This window comes from Phocoena sinus, chromosome 12, assembly GCF_008692025.1.
Source record: "Phocoena sinus isolate mPhoSin1 chromosome 12, mPhoSin1.pri, whole genome shotgun sequence".
Classification (NCBI taxonomy): Eukaryota; Metazoa; Chordata; class Mammalia; order Artiodactyla; family Phocoenidae; genus Phocoena; species Phocoena sinus.
Genome location: NC_045774.1, coordinates 84,322,972 through 84,340,699, shown reverse-complemented (window position 1 = coordinate 84,340,699; position 17,728 = coordinate 84,322,972). Strand labels below are relative to the sequence as shown.

General features: G+C 37.9%; 1 protein-coding gene across 1 annotated transcript in view; it reads left to right on the top strand.

The window, feature by feature from the left end:
- Positions 1-17,728, top strand: part of ADGRB3 (adhesion G protein-coupled receptor B3) — an 815,189-nt gene that overhangs the window by 774,007 nt on the left and 23,454 nt on the right. The window contains exons 27-29 of the mRNA XM_032651211.1: positions 8,076-8,171; positions 9,851-9,890; positions 13,649-14,292. Of these exons, the coding sequence (XP_032507102.1) occupies positions 8,076-8,171; positions 9,851-9,890; positions 13,649-14,292 (780 nt within the window). The remainder of the gene's footprint in view (positions 1-8,075; positions 8,172-9,850; positions 9,891-13,648; positions 14,293-17,728) is intronic.

The following is a 17,728-nucleotide window of genomic DNA, read 5'->3' as shown; positions in this document are numbered from 1 at the left end:
GATAAACATATTTCTGTTTCTGTGTATTTTTGATACATACTAACATAAAATGGTTGTTTGTAGTCTTTAATGATTCATCCAATATGAATTCAAAAGGCTTTGGAAGCAACCTATGTGTCCATCGACAGAGAAATGGATAAAGAAGCTGTGGCACATATATGCAATGAAATATTAGCCACAAAAAGAAACAAAATTGAGTTATTTATAGTGAGGTGGATGGACTTAAGAGCCTATCGTACAGTGAAGGAAGTCAGAAAGAGAAAAACAAATACCATATGCTAACACATATACATGGAATCTAATAAAAAAAATGGTTCTGAGGAACCTAGGGACAGGACAGGAATAAAGATGCAGATGTAGAGAATGGACCTGAGGACACGGGGAGTGGGCAGGGTAAGCTGGGATGAAGTGAGAGAGTGGCATGGACATATATATACTACCCAATGTAAAATAGATACCTAGTGGGAAGCAGCCGCATAGCACAGGGAGATCAGCTCAGTGCTTTGTGACCATGTAGAGGGGTGGGATAGGGCGGGTGGGAGGGAGATGCAAGAGGTTGGGGATATGGGGATATATGTATACATATAGCTGATTCACTTTGTTATACAGAAGAAACTAACACACCACTGTAAAGCAATTATACTCCAATAAAGATGTTAAAAAAAAAAGTCAAAGATAAAACAACAAAAAAAGGCTTTACCCATATTGACTTTTACAGTCTTCTAAGAAGCAGGTGGGTCTGCACAGAGGGGAAGAGAGCCTTGCAGTTTAAGGAGAAAAGAAATGAAATACTGTAACTGTGGCATTTTGAATGTGATGTGTGTGGGGCTTCATCCATTTTAAAAGTGGCTTTGCTTTCAGTGGGTTGAATTAGAAAACCTAAATTTTTTCAAGTCAGGAGGGGAAGGAGAAAGGATCACCCTACTACCATCTCAACTCAATTATATTCCACTTTTCTAAAAAAGCAAATTGATTCTTTGACTAGCAGTTTGTTGTGACCTCCAGAGCTGATATCTTAATATTTCAGTTTCATAAAATGTTTATTCTTGAAGTACAGGGTCTTCTTCTGAAGCCTCTTTCTCTTTTGAATTGCTTTAGCAGATGTCACTGACAGAAGTGCAAACACCAAGAGGGAATAAGAATATTTTTAAAAATTAAACTATCTGATTTATCACAACACATTACTTTCAGCAACAAACCTAGATCTTGGAAACTAATATGTGTCATACGTAATGAGACAGGATCTAACAGAACAAATATAGGTGCTTCCTTCATTTAGCCATCATTTCTTGAGAAGAATTCATTTGCAGCAGGCACATAGCGACATAGCCACTATTTACTATTCTCCACATTGCTATGGAAATTCTAACTGCACAAGAGTTATGAAAGCTTTGAAATAGTTCCTGTTGCTAGGAAACCACTTTCCTGGTGCCTGTACATTCTTCTCATCTCTCCTGTCTCTGGCTGTGCCTGGCTCTAAGACAGTCGGACAGCTTGATGTCAGAGGGGTAAAATAACAAGATTGTAGTACAAAATAAGCTACAATAAAACCCCTTCACTGAAAGGAAGGGAAAAAGGAAAGTACTTAAATGGATAATTTTGTTGTATCGGTATGTGAGGGTCCTAGGGTTGCTCTGTACATCAGTAACAGGGCCAAGCTCAATCTTTCTCTTTCCCCAGCGCTGGCAGGAGAGCCAGGCTCCGCCAGAGGAGGTCCCAGAAGTTTCATCCAAACCTGAGAAGTGATTTTGTAACAAATGCTTAAAATAAACATGAACAGTTCTTTTCTTTCTTTCTGTTTCTCCCACTCCCTTCCACCATTTTTTTTTCTGTCAATGTCCCATTTCATCTTATTGTTTTCATAAAAATACAGATAAATAAACTTATTTACAAACACATGACATTGATCGTATGAAGCAGACAAGCCTCCTTAGCTATCTCATGTAAAACCAATATTCTCCCCAAATCATCTTAAAACGTAAATGAGGCCAGTAGTGGTGAAATAACTAGAGAGCAATTTGAAAAGAGGTCGTATTGCATATAAAAGAGTTCAGATGGAGAGTTGCATGAATCTCCCAGCTTGATCTACAGGGAATTTAGGTAGGACTCATGACCACGGAAGAAGGTACATTGTACAGCCCCCTGAAGAGCAGGGGCTTCCGTGGGTTTTGAAGATGGGGGAGTGGGTGATAGGAGACTTCAGAACTTAACGGGGTCCTGATTAAGAAAGCGAAAGTTTCAAGTGGAGGAAAATGGAGAGAGGGTCCCGGGCATACGACTTGCAAGAAATGAAGCCTGTGGTGAGTGGTAGAGAGTTGACTCTCCTCTGAGACCACCTGGGGCACATGGGGGCATAAAACAACTGGAGAGATATTTTTTTAGTGGCTCTGACTGCAGCACCAAGAGAAAGACAGAACTGACGACATTTAAGGGCACAGCACCAAGTGATGTTTTAGAGCTTTCTCCTTGGGGTGTGCAGTGACCTTGGTGAGAGGCCACAGTGTGTCGTGAAGAATAGATTTTAGAAGGTGAGTGAGTTGCCCAGGGTGGGGAGTGTTAGGGTCCTCGTCCTTGCTCAGAGGGAAGTTGGGTTAAAGGGAGAGCGAGGTGGGTTGCTAAGAGCTTTATCTTGGTCGGGCTGAATTGAAGCTTTCAAAAGAAATACATTTAAAGATTTTGTTTGTTTTGTTTTTAATAAGATAGAATGTGTATCTGGAAGTGGGAGGATGGCTAAAGCTACCGCAATAAAGCTGGATTTTAATCGGAACAGAGGGTAGGAAGCACAGAGAGTGCCTTTAAATAGGAGAATAGACAGGACCCAAGGAAGGACCATATAAAACCCTCTATACTTTTCCCCAGAAATCACCAGCCTCCCTTCACTCAATAGTCATCTCACCTCTTAGGCAGGAAAATGTAAGTCTTATATCTCACTCCAGATTAGGTTTTCCTGATTGGAGCATAGTTGCAATTATGTCATGGATATTTCTACCCATCTTAATCTGCATGCGTGGTTCTCCAACTCCATACAGGAGGTTAACCAAAGCATGAAGTCAGATTAGTACAATGGCATCAGTGAACAAATTAAGACACAGAGAGCTCATGGCAGAGATTGGCAAACTCTGGCATGTCCACCAGGTAGCATCCAGCCATGGCTTACTGTTACCCAAAATTCTTCAAGTGCCTGCCTGCATGAAAGGGCAAATCTCACCTCTCTCTCTCTTCAGACCCCAGGGTCCCAGCTTGCAACAGTGTTAAGCTGGTGACAGGAAGTTGAGTATGTTTGGAATAAAGTTTTTAAATTAATAAAAGAAATAAGAGGTCATGAGTTAGGTTTTTATTTTCTGCCTTGACGTGGATGGCGTGAGGCTATGATGAAGTATCTTCAGTGAAGGCATGGGTGGAGGTGGCTGGTGTATGACTTCCCTTTCCTTCTTTTCTCTCCTGCATGCCGAAGAAATACTGTTACATTTTTTCAGATCCTGTATGTGAAATGCTGTCTGGGGCAGCTTATGTGACCCCCAAATCTGATACAAAAAATAGTAAAAGCTGTGAGAATTTTGGGACTAAGTGAAAGATCCTTTAGGTGTTAGAGAATTCCGATAGAACATCATTAGGACTGAAAGTTGGGACCGAAGTCCATATTTTCCCTTCCACATATAGCAAATGACAAACCATTTTTGTTCATTTCCCTTGCTCTCAGAGAGGTCAAATAATATTTTAATAGTGTGTAGTCATTCATGGTGCTTCTGTGAATTGGTATTAGACACATGAAATTGACAACACTCTTGTTCATTTAATGGTGAAATTATATGAAATTTCATGTAATTAAAAAGCCATTTGTACAGATGTGAATCAATAGAAACAATAGTCGATATTAGATTCAGAAAATAACCAGAACGTTTAAGAAACTTCTCTCCTCCCAAGCTAACAATCTCAAAAAATTACAAGAATGTAACTTTATTTCTTTTCTTTGCTTAAAATGATCTTCTGGAATTGGGAAGTCAGGAAGCAAAACTGGAGGTAGAGCTGTCTTCTTAAAAGGTGAAGCTTTGGGGTCTGTAGCTAAATACAGAGCCTGTTTCAAACAGTGCAGCTCTCTCCCGAAGCTTCCTCTAAATTGCAGCACTGCCAAGCAATGCTCCATGCTCTTCCCCAGCAATCTCTAAATCTGGCACCGACTTTCACAGTGACATTGCCAGCTGTCTTCGGAGCGGGGACCAGCAGAGAAGCTCTCGCTGGCTGCTGCTGAGATGAACCGAATCACTGTCCCTAGGGGGAGAGACAGGAGAGAGACATGCCCTGTGGACCTCTTTGAACTCTGGTCTAATCCAGGAATCTGTCCACAGGAAAAGGGTTGATAGCTTTTTCAAGAGATTTTAGAGCAGCCCCAGCAGGATCTGGTCGGGATAACTTTGGTGGTGCCTGGCAGGATCCTTTCAGAAGACAACCTGTTAGCTTATTGTGTTCAGCTCACCTTATTTTTGGAGATGTTTCTTGCCACTCTTTTTTATTTCACAACGTGATACCAGGTTTCCTTAAAGTCTCCTAAATATTCCGGGGCTATTCACATATCAATTCTTTGCTACACCCCCGATACTTTTTAACCCTCTGTCTGACGTCAAAAGGTGAAAGATCTATGGCAGAGTATAATAAAAAGAGGACATTTTGAAATCTAGATTTTAACTGTGCCAAAACTGGTATTAAATGTTTAATTATTCTAGACGAGTTTGTTTAAAAATTGTATTTACGGGTCCTACATAAGTTTAAAGCACGATTGATATTGGAAGAATTCAGGTATAATGATTTTAATATCTAAAAAGACATTTTAAATTAAATTGGTACCTCAAATAAGTGACTCGTTCTCCACAGTCAGTCAGCTTAAGGAGCTTAAATAGTAAATATCTTCATCTTCTAACAGTTATTTTTCTTCAGTCTTAATCACAAGGCAAGAAAGACACCAAGACTATCATTGGCCAGTGTTGTAAATGCTACTTTTGGCACAGAAAGCTTTAATTTCAGCATGCAATAGCCAGGTCGAGATTCTGTCTTTTGTTTGTTTTTATGCTTTCTCCTTGTTTGGAATTAAGGTCCTTGTAGACTTGCTTCTTTAAAACTTCTAGTTGTTCTCCATAAGTACAATACACATTAGTTTACCAAAGATAAAAGTCTCTGTTTACCTGATAGAGCATTCATTTAGTTATCAAAATGTTTTCAAATAGCTGCAGATGCATTTTCCAGGTACTGTCCTGCTTGAAACACCTTTTTCTGTGATAATAGTACACAATACAAAATCTAGTCTAATCATGCTTCCCTGTCAGTGCTGGATAAATATTTAAGGCTAGTTCAGCTAGATTGCCTGAATGTATTTATAAGATTTTTTTTTAATCAAACAGAGGAATTTCTCCTGCAAATCTTTCTGAATTAGAAGGAACAGAGGCACCAAAAGTGTCAGAGAATCCAATACTTAAATCATGGCATTTATATGACCAGTAAAATGACCTTGAATTTACTGCAGACTTTTTATGCTTTTCTGTTTTATATTTCTTGTGACTAGCATTGACTGATTCATGGAGCTGACATCATTCTCCAGGATGGAAATGCCCTTAATCCATTGTCATATTTGGGAGTTTGGTAGTTTAAGGTATCGATTTTGTATGTGTGTGTTATGAAAAAGAGATTTCTTTTATATCTCCTTCAAGCAATCAGATAGTGGATTTTGAAGAGAAACTGACAGGAGTTGCTTTTCCGTATTTCATTGTCAGACAAAAATATCCTTGACAACTGCACTCTGAAGGCCTGAAAATAGAGTGGCTGGTGAACAAGAGTTAATGTTTCGTTTTACCAAGGGCCACCTTTCATATTTTATGGGGGCTGGTGTTCAGAAGCAGATTTGAAACAAATTCATGTGACAAGCTCCTGGAAGGCAACATTTCTAACACATTATTTATCTTCTTTTATAAAGTTTTATAAAGTGTGTGCTTCTTTAACAGTTGCCTCGGGGTACAAACAGAAAATTGGCAAGTACCTATTTTTCTGACATTAGTTCTTAGAATTTTTCTTCTGAAAGAGATATACTTTCTTAGAGTTTTCCCCCAAATGCGAATTTCTGTGTAACAGAAACAGAGATCATCTGGCAAACAGGAGATGCATTATCCTAGTGTATAATGATCTTCTGATTATTAATTGTATTGCTTTATGACTCACAGCTATGACTTCTTAATCTAAGAAGCATTCGCCTCTAAAGGGTCTAGTTTATCCATGCCATGTCTCCTCCAAGGGAGAAGCTGGATGAATTAGTTCCAAATATGCATCCAGGAAAAGATGATCAGACTAAATTTCACTGAGCCTGAACTTTTACTGATGTGTCTGAAAGAGGAAATAAGAAATTACGTCACCCGGTTGTATCAGACAACTCCTTGTTCCTTTTTTCCAGAAAGTTCCAGATTTAGAAATATTAGAATATATACACTACTATATATAAAATAGATGAAAAACAAGGACCTACTGTATAGCACAGGGAACTCAATATCTTGTAATAACCTATAACAGAAAAGAATCTGAAAAAGGATATATATGTGTATATATATATATATATATATATATATATATATATATATATATAACTGAATCACCCTGCTGTACACCTGAGACTAACACAGCATTGTAAGTTAACTATACTTCGATTAAAAAATGGTTTAAAAAAATATTAGAATCAGAAAATGGAAGGGTCAGAGAATATGGAGCCCACCCCCCGCTTAATTCACAGCCATAGTGGTTGCATCACCAGGATCAGAATCTGAGGGGAGAAATCCACCACGTGGGCAGAGGTCTCATGATGGAACTGCAGCCAGGGCTCAGTGGTGGTAACTAAACTTCACGTCACTTTCCACATCTTGCCGTTTGGGAAACAGGCTGCTAACGAATTTTTGAAACAGGTGAGAGGAGCTGAAAACAGCTGAATAGGCTCAGGGTTTTTTATGGCCAATACATAAACTACGCACATCTCACAACCAGTGACAGGATATTTTATATACACGCTTTGCAAAACTGGACATCATTATGTTTCCCTTGGTGGCCCCTACAATGATGTTTCAGGAAAATAGAAGGAATGCCACATCATCTGTGCTTTGTTTGGTAACCCAATCAGACAGATTATAATAAACAAGGAGGGGAGTAACAATAATGTGAAGTCAGAAAAGCCAAATACTAGTAAAGTGACGTTGCCATTGACTTGACTTACGGTGATGCCCACCAGCAAGCTTGTTAGGGGCCTAGTGAGCCGCAGGACCAGGATGGACCAGCTGACACAGAGGTACCATGACGTCAGAGTAGCTGTCGGTTGATTTGTGTGTTTGTTATTCATCTATTCAGGTTTATCCACATGCTGTTTAACAAAGGATTTAACGTTCTTTGAATTTCCTTGTGGTGTGTTTGTTCTTTGCTCAGAAGCCAGTTGTGAATGTATATTAAGGAAGTTCGGCTTTGCTAAGTGGCCTTTTTTTTTTTTTCCACGAGAATCAACCAGAAACAGAGTAGTTTTTGTTACCTTTTTATTTCATTGTGTGTGGGGTTTTTTGTTTTGTTTTGTTTTGTTTGCAAGTAAGGGCACATAGTACTTGAAGCAAGACAAGAAATGGTCTCCCCAGTATGCATTACATAAGACATAAAAGAAAAATCCCAGATCAATTTTGGTCAACAGATCTTTGAGTCATCTCATTTTTCCCAATGTTTAAAGCTGTTATGAAGATTATGCCATACCGAATAGTAAATCCCCCTTGAAAGACAGGCATATTGTTTGTAGCAGTGGAAATAATCTTGCCATCTGGCAAGAATGATTAGTATTGAGCCGGACACAGGCATCGGGACAGCTGAGGAGTTCCCAGCACCTCCCTCTACAGATGTTGGCAAATGATGAATTCCCTGGGCATGGACCAAAGTCCAGGTGCACCAAGTAAACAAAACGGGTATTGGATCATAAAAACAGTGATAATGGTTTTCTCAGTCAATTGCCAATATAGACAGTATCTGGTCATTACCAAGAGAGAAGAAAATGAATATTTGTCCTTTTTTCACAGGTTCAAGATGCATTTAGATGCCGATTGAGAAACTGTCAAGACCCAATCAATGCTGATTCTTCCAGTTCTTTTCCTAACGGGCATGCTCAAATCATGGTGAGCTTTTAATTCCCCTCTGAGTCTTCATTCAGTCATGATTTCTGAAGGGAATAAGCAAATATTCTTAGTCGTAAAATAGTATCAAAATTCCATTTTGAATGACTTTGACTGTAGTTCGGTCACAGGCTTGGAACTCTGATACCAGATGACGGTTCTGTCTGGACTGGTTAGGAGTCCTGGATCTGTTATTGGACCCTTGATGTGTTGAGCGTGGGGTTTCTGGGTGACACCAGGGGGTATGTTCATCCTCACACAGAGTTAGGGTTAACAGTGTGTCCATAGGATCATGTTTGTTTACAGATCAGAACAGGATGGTACCTGCACATCTGGTCTTAAAGCGAGACCTGAAGTGGTTCTCGCCTTGCTTCCTATTCAGATTCCTCAGAGGACCCACACTCCAGACCAAGGAAACCAGCATCATGGGATAGAATCCAGGCATTGGTGGCTCCAGGGGGCAGCCCAAGATGAGAGCCACTTCCCTAAAGTATGAGGGGCAGACACACTCCCAGAAGAAGGCCAACCATTGTACATGAGCTCTGACTGTTGTTGGGATAAGGGGTACTTTACACATAACCACTTCCGTATATTTTAGAAATGAAGTAAGGTTTAAACTGTGTCATTAACATCAAGGCTTAAATAGAGTTTTCTTAGTAATATGCTTGATTTGTTATCGATGTGTTTGGATTAGGCCACACAAAAACAGTCTAAACGATATACTAGTAACTAAGACAGGAGAAGGAATAATTAATTCCTTACTAAAAACAAAGAGATAAATACTGATATCTTGACTCTAAGTATTGATTACGATGGGCTAATTTGGGCTTCCCTGCTGGCGCAGTGGTTGAGAGTCCGCCTGCCGATGCAGGGGACACGGGTTCGTGCTCCGGTCCAGGAGGATCCCACATGCCACGGAGCGGCTGGGTCCGTGAGCCATGGCCACTGAGCCTGCGCGTCCGGAGCCTGTGCTCCGCAACGGGAGAGGCCACAACAGTGAGAGGCCCGCATACGGCAAAAAAAAAAAAAAAAAAAAAAAAAAAAAGACGGGCTAATTTAATTTCAACATTAAAAAATAAACTAATTTGTTTACAGTAAAAGTTTGGGGAAAATATGAGGATGGAACTAAACTCTAAGCAGGTTCTAGGCCAGATTAGTATTGTTTAATCTTCAATTTTAATTCCTAAGCCTGAAAGTCTTTTGTCACATTTGCATGAAAATGGATCATCAGAAGAGCCTAGTTTGACTTATTAAGGATTTGACAAAGCTGTATTATAAGATATTACATTACAAACAATATATTCAAAATGAATGCATAAAAATATAAATAACAAAGACATTTATTTAAGTATCTTCATAATATTTCACATTCCAATCTTTTTATTGTGGTTTAAGGAATTGCCTTGAAATTCTGTTTTTTTACATCTGGTGTTAGATGACCATGGGTATAGTTTTGCCTTATTAAAGTCATATACCATGTTCCCATTGATTTTATCCAACATGTGGTCTCTAGAAAATACTCTTGAAAACAATTTGATTATTCCTTGATAAACTTCCTTTGCACAAAACAATATCCTGGTATCTCGTAGTCAGATATTTGTTAACTTCAGATAATTTGGTCAGTAAAAGTCACTTGAGGTCTTCATTAAATGACGATTCTATGTCATTATTTCTTGTTACAGACAGACTTTGAAAAGGATGTAGACATTGCTTGTAGATCAGGTAAGAATATTTGAATTTTGAAAATATAATCATTAGATGTTGAATCATTTTTATGATTTTTGATTTTAAAGAAAATGCTGTGGTTTACCCATCACACATTCCTGTAAATGTGTCAATTGAGTCTTTCAACTGGAAACATTGTAATAGCAGATGTAGGAGAAGGGGGAGGGAATGAGAGAGAGGGAGAATATGAATGGGGAATGCGAGGAAGTGAAAATGGTTGATTGGGAGTACTGTGACCTCAGGAAAGCATTGACTTGGAGACAGAAGCCTTCCATCCACCTATCACTGGTTGTCAGGTGTAAGACCAGTCAAGTTGATGTCTCCCTGTGCCTCAGTTTCATCATCCATGCTGGAAGGATGAAATACCGTTGTGTGTTTGTGTGTGTGTGTGTGTGTGTGTGTGTATCACAGCTTTGTAGCTGTATTTTCAGAGCATGTGCACACCGTCTTAGAGAGCTGGATCCCAGGGACAGTGTTCCCAACATCTGTTCTCCAGCCTGTGGACACCCACCAAGAGTAGATGAATAATGTTCCTTTATATTGGGACAAAATATACTTTATTTAACCTTTTATTCATTGGTTTTTGTGGTGCCTTTGAGAATAAGAGTGAATATCCGCTTCACCTAACTATCCAAATATTTGAAAGCAAATACTACTTAGCCCAATCTAGGTCTTTTTTTTTTTTTTTTCCAGACTAAACAAGCCATGTTTCTTCACTTATTCCTCAGAACGTCCTCCCAGGCAGACATGGTACCCCAGGTGTCAATCATTTGAAATTATGGTGCCCAAGTTTTAACTATGCTGCCCACACTTAGCCAGCATTTATCACAGTTGGCTCTTTCCTTGTATTAATGCGATCTACCTTTGCATCTGATTTCACAGCAGCTGGTACAGTACTAGTGTCAACTGATTATCATTTTAAATCCCCAAGACTTTCTGTAGTAGCTGTCAGGGATTTCCCAGTCTATGATTTGTAAAAGTTCTGGGGATTTTTTGTTTGTTTGATTTTTTTAGTCCTTGATGAAAAATCTAGCCTTTGCATTTATCTCTATTTGCTACTATCTTACTGGTTTAAGTTACCATTCTATCCATTTGAAATTGTTTGGCCTTTGAAATTTTGATAAGAATGCCTTCTAAATCTTCATCCAAACTTTACAAATAAAGGAGTTATATTCATCTTGTTCTCTTTTGTTAAAATACCCATTTTCCCCAGATTCATTGTATTCTGAGATTTAGTATTCTTAATATTAGGCCAGTATCATTATTTTATTAGAAAAAAATTCTTTTAATTTTTCAATTTCTGACTGTGCCTTTTTTTGGCTGAGCTTATCAGGAACTTGCCCCTGTGTTTTTCTAAAGATTTCCTTCCATGTTGAGGTTTATTCAGTGTTAAAGTCTCAATTCCTGGTCTCTGAATAATCTTCCCCTACGTCTTGTTGAAATTCACTTTCCCAAAGGGTGGAGTGTATATCTGATTGTGCTAAATATTCAGGTGCTTTTTGCTTTGTCTTGGTTTTATTTGCATTTTGCGCTTCACAACTTGACTAATTTCTCTCAAAATTCCCATCACTTCAACATCACATTTGTATGTGTAGGTGGTGTCGATTTGTTTATGTTTTATATTCAAAATTTGGATATCCATTTTAAGTAAGTCAAAGAAACAGTTAAATTTCTCATATAGAGTCGACACTACTTAATAAGAAGAGTTATATTTCCCCAAATATTTAAGATATACAAATTTTCAGCAAAGATAGCTGTATCATTGATAAAAATGTGCTACTATAACTACAAATCATATTACATTCATACAAACTAAACGTATTTTATACAAATGCAGATTATGAAATCAATATTCAGTACTAAGGTTTACTTTACAGTTTACAAAATACTGATAAAAGTATAAAATTATATGTCCTTAATAAAATGTAATAGGTTCCCATAACTAGCCTTTATATTGTATTGCTATAAATTTTGGGTTAATTTTTGCCTACAGTTAAGGATTAAAAATATTCTTCCCTGAATTTGGAGATATTTTAAGGTATTTTATTTGGAATATTACTAAATCTATCAATTTAACATACTTTATCTCTGAATATTTTCAAGTAAATTGTTCCTGGCAACCACAATACATTACCTATCTATTAATTTAAGAGGTTTGGAAATAACTTTTTTAAACTGAATTATTCTACTTTTTAAACATTATAGTTAAATATAAAAAGTCACACCAAATTGTGGATTAATAAAAAATACGCAATGTAGATTTAACATCTTTTGTTTGTTTGTTTTGTTTTTTGGGTTTTTTTTTTTCTGCTCTTTTTAAAAAATTTTGATTGGAGTATAGGTGAATGACATCTTGAATATCTAAGAAGAAAGAGACCTAATACAATGATTAAATACAGTATCTCTAAAGATAAAAGATATTACATGACTGATGCATGTCTTGAATTAATTTGAAAGCTTCTCTTCTTTGTAATAGGGAAAGACATTCAGAACCTTCTATTTTGCAAACTCTGCTTTAATGCATAATAATTAGGATGCTATTTGAAAACTGGATAATAATGGGTAAAATTGAATATGTCTGAGGCTTTTCATAAGGAGGTAATAAACCAAATAGTTATAGCTACCTATGCCTAACAAAACATTCAACGGCAATGGCTCTGCTTCTTGATAGGGCAGCACTTGGAGGCCGTGTTGAACCAGCTTGCACACAATGATGTTCTGTGTGCTTTCAGCACCACCATGACCAAGAAAACGTCTTCAGAATTTCATTCTCTCAGACCTCAAAACCGATAGCTGTCCACAACTAAGCAGGCTTCAAGTCATTCTGCCTCCATTACACATAAAATATGATTTTCTTCCTTCTAGAGAGGCAAAAAAGAGAAAAAACTGAACTATATTTTCATAAAGAATTCTGAACTCTTCTGTTGATTGGTTTTTCCTTGGTGTCATTTATGTTTTCATTCTGTTCTCTTTCTTACTACAAGTTATCATGCATTTTTAAGTTTTCTAAGTCATTATTTTGCAGGCTTAAAATGGAATGGAGGTTTTAGAGGCTCATACAGCTTTTTTCTGCTTAAAGTCAGTTGACACTTTTAATACCCCCTCAAGGGCATTGGAGCTTATGGATTGATCTTGTTTAAAAAATGCCTTACTTTTCCTGCATGGAACTGAAGATGATAAATACTTTTGAACCCTGCATCTACTTGACCATATGGACTTCACAGATAAATGCTCATTAGTTTTCAATGGGCATAATTTTTGAAGGAATTTCTGATGTAGTAGGATGAAATTCTCATTGATTACCTCTCTCAAGAAGTATTTTAATGAGTAGAACTTGTAGAATACTTTAGGGGAAAACCCTTTAAGAAAAAGTCAAACTCTTGTTAATATATCCATAATTTTATAAAGCCCTTTGCAGTAGACAGATGGAGAAAATTTCTCTGGTAATATCTACCTTTCCCCTGAAAAGTTAAGCTGAGTTATTTATGGTTAGGGCACTGACATTTTTGAAAGTCTGTTCATCAGTTATCCCATATGTTTTATCTGTGGGCTACCTGAGAACTATAAGACCATATCAGAATCAACACAGAGTGACTGAGTAATTTGGACCATGTGCAAAAAATAGATATGTAATTTTTAATAATTTTTATTTTATTAAGGAAAATGTTTAGTAAAATGAGGGACAACAGAATACAGTAGTAATCGATAAGTGTGCATTAACTTTCTTTTATTTACTTTTATGTTCTAATTCACAGTTCTTCACAAGGATATTGGTCCTTGCCGAGCAGCAACAATAACAGGCACCCTCTCCAGGATTTCTCTAAATGATGATGAAGAAGAAAAGGGAACAAACCCTGAAGGGCTAAGCTATTCAACATTGCCTGGAAACGTCATTTCCAAAGTCATTATTCAGCAACCCACAGGTCTGCACATGCCCATGAGTATGAATGAGCTGGGCAATCAATGTTTGAAAAAAGAGAACAGTGAGTTGCGGAGAACTGTGTACTTATGTACGGATGATAATTTGAGAGGGGCGGATATGGACATCGTTCATCCTCAAGAAAGAATGATGGAGAGTGACTATATTGTGATGCCCAGAAGTTCTGTTAATACCCAGCCATCAATGAAAGAAGAAAGCAAAATGAATATTGGCATGGAAACCCTGCCCCACGAAAGGCTATTGCATTACAAAGTGAATCCTGAATTCAACATGAATCCTCCTGTCATGGACCAGTTCAATATGAACTTAGAGCAACATCTCGCACCCCAGGAACATATGCAGAATTTGCCCTTTGAGCCTCGCACAGCTGTGAAGAACTTCATGGCCTCTGAGTTGGATGAAAATGCGGGATTATCGAGAAGTGAAACTGGATCAACGATATCAATGAGTTCTTTAGAAGTAAGCAATGAAACAAGCCTTCCCTTGATATTTGAAAGATAGATAGATGATAGACTGATAGACTGATTGATTAATAGATAAGAGATAGATAGATGATAGATAGATAGATAGATAGATAGATGGATAGATAGATAGATTCATGGGGCACTACACTGGGGGAGAAGAGTCACATTAGCTTTTGCAGTTATGTATAGTCTAAGAATTTGGGGTATGTTGTGTTTAAGATTCTGGACATATGCTTTTTCCAGTAGAGCATCAGAATCCCCTTTCTCGAGGTCATATTTTTAAAAATGAACCCTCTATAATTAAAACGATACCTATCTGTCATAATGGGAACCAAGTAGATCACTCCTAAACAAACAGAAGATCCTCCTGATGTTTCTTGGGTACCAGAAGTCTTCTGGTGGTTAAAGTAGATTCTGGATGGCACGACAAACTTGAAGCAAGGTCTGGGTTTTCTGTGTGAGGGCAGCTGTTAAAATAACAAAATTGGAATATCTCAATGAGATCTACCATTACACTGATTATAGACTTTATTATTACCTTAGACTGATATCTTTCAGAGGAATGTTTTGTTTTTAGCTCTTACAGAATTATGACCACTAAATGTTTTGGTCTTAAATTGTGAACTCTTGGGAGGGATGTAAATCAAGCAGATCAAGAGTGAGGACTCTGAGGTCAAACCACATGGCTTTTGGGGAAAAGCAAACTCCCCTCAGCTTCCTTTCTACCCACAAAATGATGTAAAGAGTAGTCAACAGGTATCAATATCACGCATACTGTATTACAATTAATCAAGTAAGATCTAAGTCAAGTAAGACAAGAAATGTCTAGTTTTCTTTTGACATACCTCCTGTAACTGTTTTGTATGTGACTTTCATATCCTCTGTCTTGAAGTTTTGCCGTAAACCCACTGCAGATATATTGCATATGTTCAATATACAATGCAATATATGCATTTTTTAATATGTATTACCAATTTTCTTAATATAACAGATTATTTCATAAGACAATATAATCGGTTGCCTACTCTTTCCATCAGAATTTTGCTGATAATATTCTAATGTTCAAAAGTGCCCAGAGGCAATTGCCCCTTCCTTCTTCCCACAAGACTGTGCCTTCTATGAGGCCAAGATGAAGAGACACCCTGAAAGGCTGGAGTGACTTGATGTGCGGTGTAATTTTGAGGGTTTTCCCAGCTGCATTGAGGAAATTCTACCCTAGATGGGAATCTAGGATAAATCCCTAAATTCTATCAGTAGATCAGACCTAAACAGAATAGGGTTTCTGAGGAGAATCATTCTTTGGAACCAAAGGCATAGGGGCAGTGAGTCCAAGTTCACTCCTGAGTGGTTGGAGCTCCCTGTAGACAAGAGTGTCCAATCATTCTGAATTAGCAGAGTAGCCACTGTTTCCATCTCTAACTTGCATATCCCAGAGACTAGCAGGTCTACTAAAATAATGACCACGTAAGCACAAACTACATAACATTTATGCAAAATCACAGAAGTTTTTACAAGAATTTTCAGTGAGTGTGCATATAATAACATAACACTGTAAATAATCTTAAAGACCATATGAAGTCTTCTACATAGAATGGCTCTTTAAAGTGTGCTAGAGGGGTTAGAATGGAATTGCATTAAAATATTTTGCTTGTTATAAAAATGCTTTATGTCTAAAAGGCTTAAAACCTTGCTGGGTTTGATATTGTACAGGTTGTATGTGTTTGAACAATAGACTGAATTTCTGAGTGCTGCTTTGTTCAGTGGTAATTTTTCCAAATCTCCATATCCTTATTATTAAGAGTAAGCATCATATATAAGTGTGATTCAGCCAAAAGATCTGCATTTAAATGACTTAGAAATCACAAGGCTTACATCTTGAAAAGGAAGAAAATTCAGGATTCAGAATGAAATTTCAGTTCCTCATTTTCATTCTTTCAAAGAGTTTAATAGTTAGTAATTGCTTAGGGTGACCATTTTAGGAGACAGCTGAATATATAGATGTGGGAATGAATAATAAAAATTAGCATTTATATAGCATCTTTCATTAGCAGATCCTCAAATCACCTTAAAAACGTGAATTAATTAATCTTCGCAACACCTCTGGACAATGGATAAGTTGTTCTAATCCTTGAAGTAAAGTCAGTTGTCCAAGGTCACAGAGTAAGTGCACAGCAAATCTCGGACCAGAATCTTTCTGTCCTGATCAATTTTACGCTGTCTCAAAGAGACAGTCATGTGCCTGAACATTAGCATGAGAGTAACTTTATAAAGTTCATTTAACCCTGGACAGACACTGGGTCTTATGGAATAAAGACGTGAAATGGATGAAGTGTAGATGTATACAGCTAGCAGATTTTGGAGACAAGACTGTGGCCATGAAGTGTGGTGACCAGATTTTGGAGATAAGACTGTGGCCAGATAAAGTCTGGTGTGGCTTCCTTTGTGGGCGGAGTGAGCCACACTCTGTCTGCAGTGAACCAGCAGGTAAGCTGATATTCTGACAATAGAGGAAAAGCAGAAAGATGACTAGAGTATCTACGTGAATTGTGGTGCACAACAGTAGCCAGGAGGTGTCTTGAGACCTAGAAGACAATACAGAGATGAAAGTGAGTGACTATGTGGCAGCCATGGGGCCATAGAACAATCTGAGTCTTCTCTGAGTGAGAAGGGAGGTTCCAGCCACAGGGGCATCCCTGCCTGGGAAACCGGGATGGCAGAGGACGGCCAGATGCCTCAGGGACTTTTCAGGGATGTAATAAAAAGATGTTCCTAGTAATTCAGGAAGTTTCCTCCAGAGGAGTGGGTGTTCACAATTTGACAAAGTGGGGAAGTGGTGGGAGAAGAAAAAGAAGAGGGTAAAACCTGACAGTTGCAGCCCAGAAGTCAGTATTGTGAGGAAGAGTGCAGGCGAGGAAAAACAAGAGTCAAAGGAGAAAGAAACAAAGCCAAAGAGTGGGTGGAAGTATTTATTCAAATAAGCAGGAGGCAACAAAGCAAGAGGGAGGCTCTCCAACCCTGAAGGCAGTGCCAGCAGAAAAGGCTCCAACCTCCAGGACAGCTTGTTCAGCTAACCCCCAATTATTCAGTGTAGAAAGTTTAATAAATGCAGCAAGTTTTTTCGGCATAAAAGCATTTCCAGCTTCTCTCCCGTCTTAATATTATCTTGTGTCTTTCTTTCATGTAATATGTTATCTGCCAATTTCCGAACTGTGTCCATTCCCAGAATGAACTTGTTAAGCGATTCTGAAAACTTTAGATTTCCACAATTAGGGATTCATTGCAATATGCACATGGAAGAATGTCTCACAATGGCTTCAGTCCTAAATGTCCTCTAATTGCTTAACATTGTCATCAGCATTTAAGTCATTCACCTTCAATTAATGAGCAAAATGTGTTGAGTGCATGGTATGTATATAAAGCAAAAAACTACG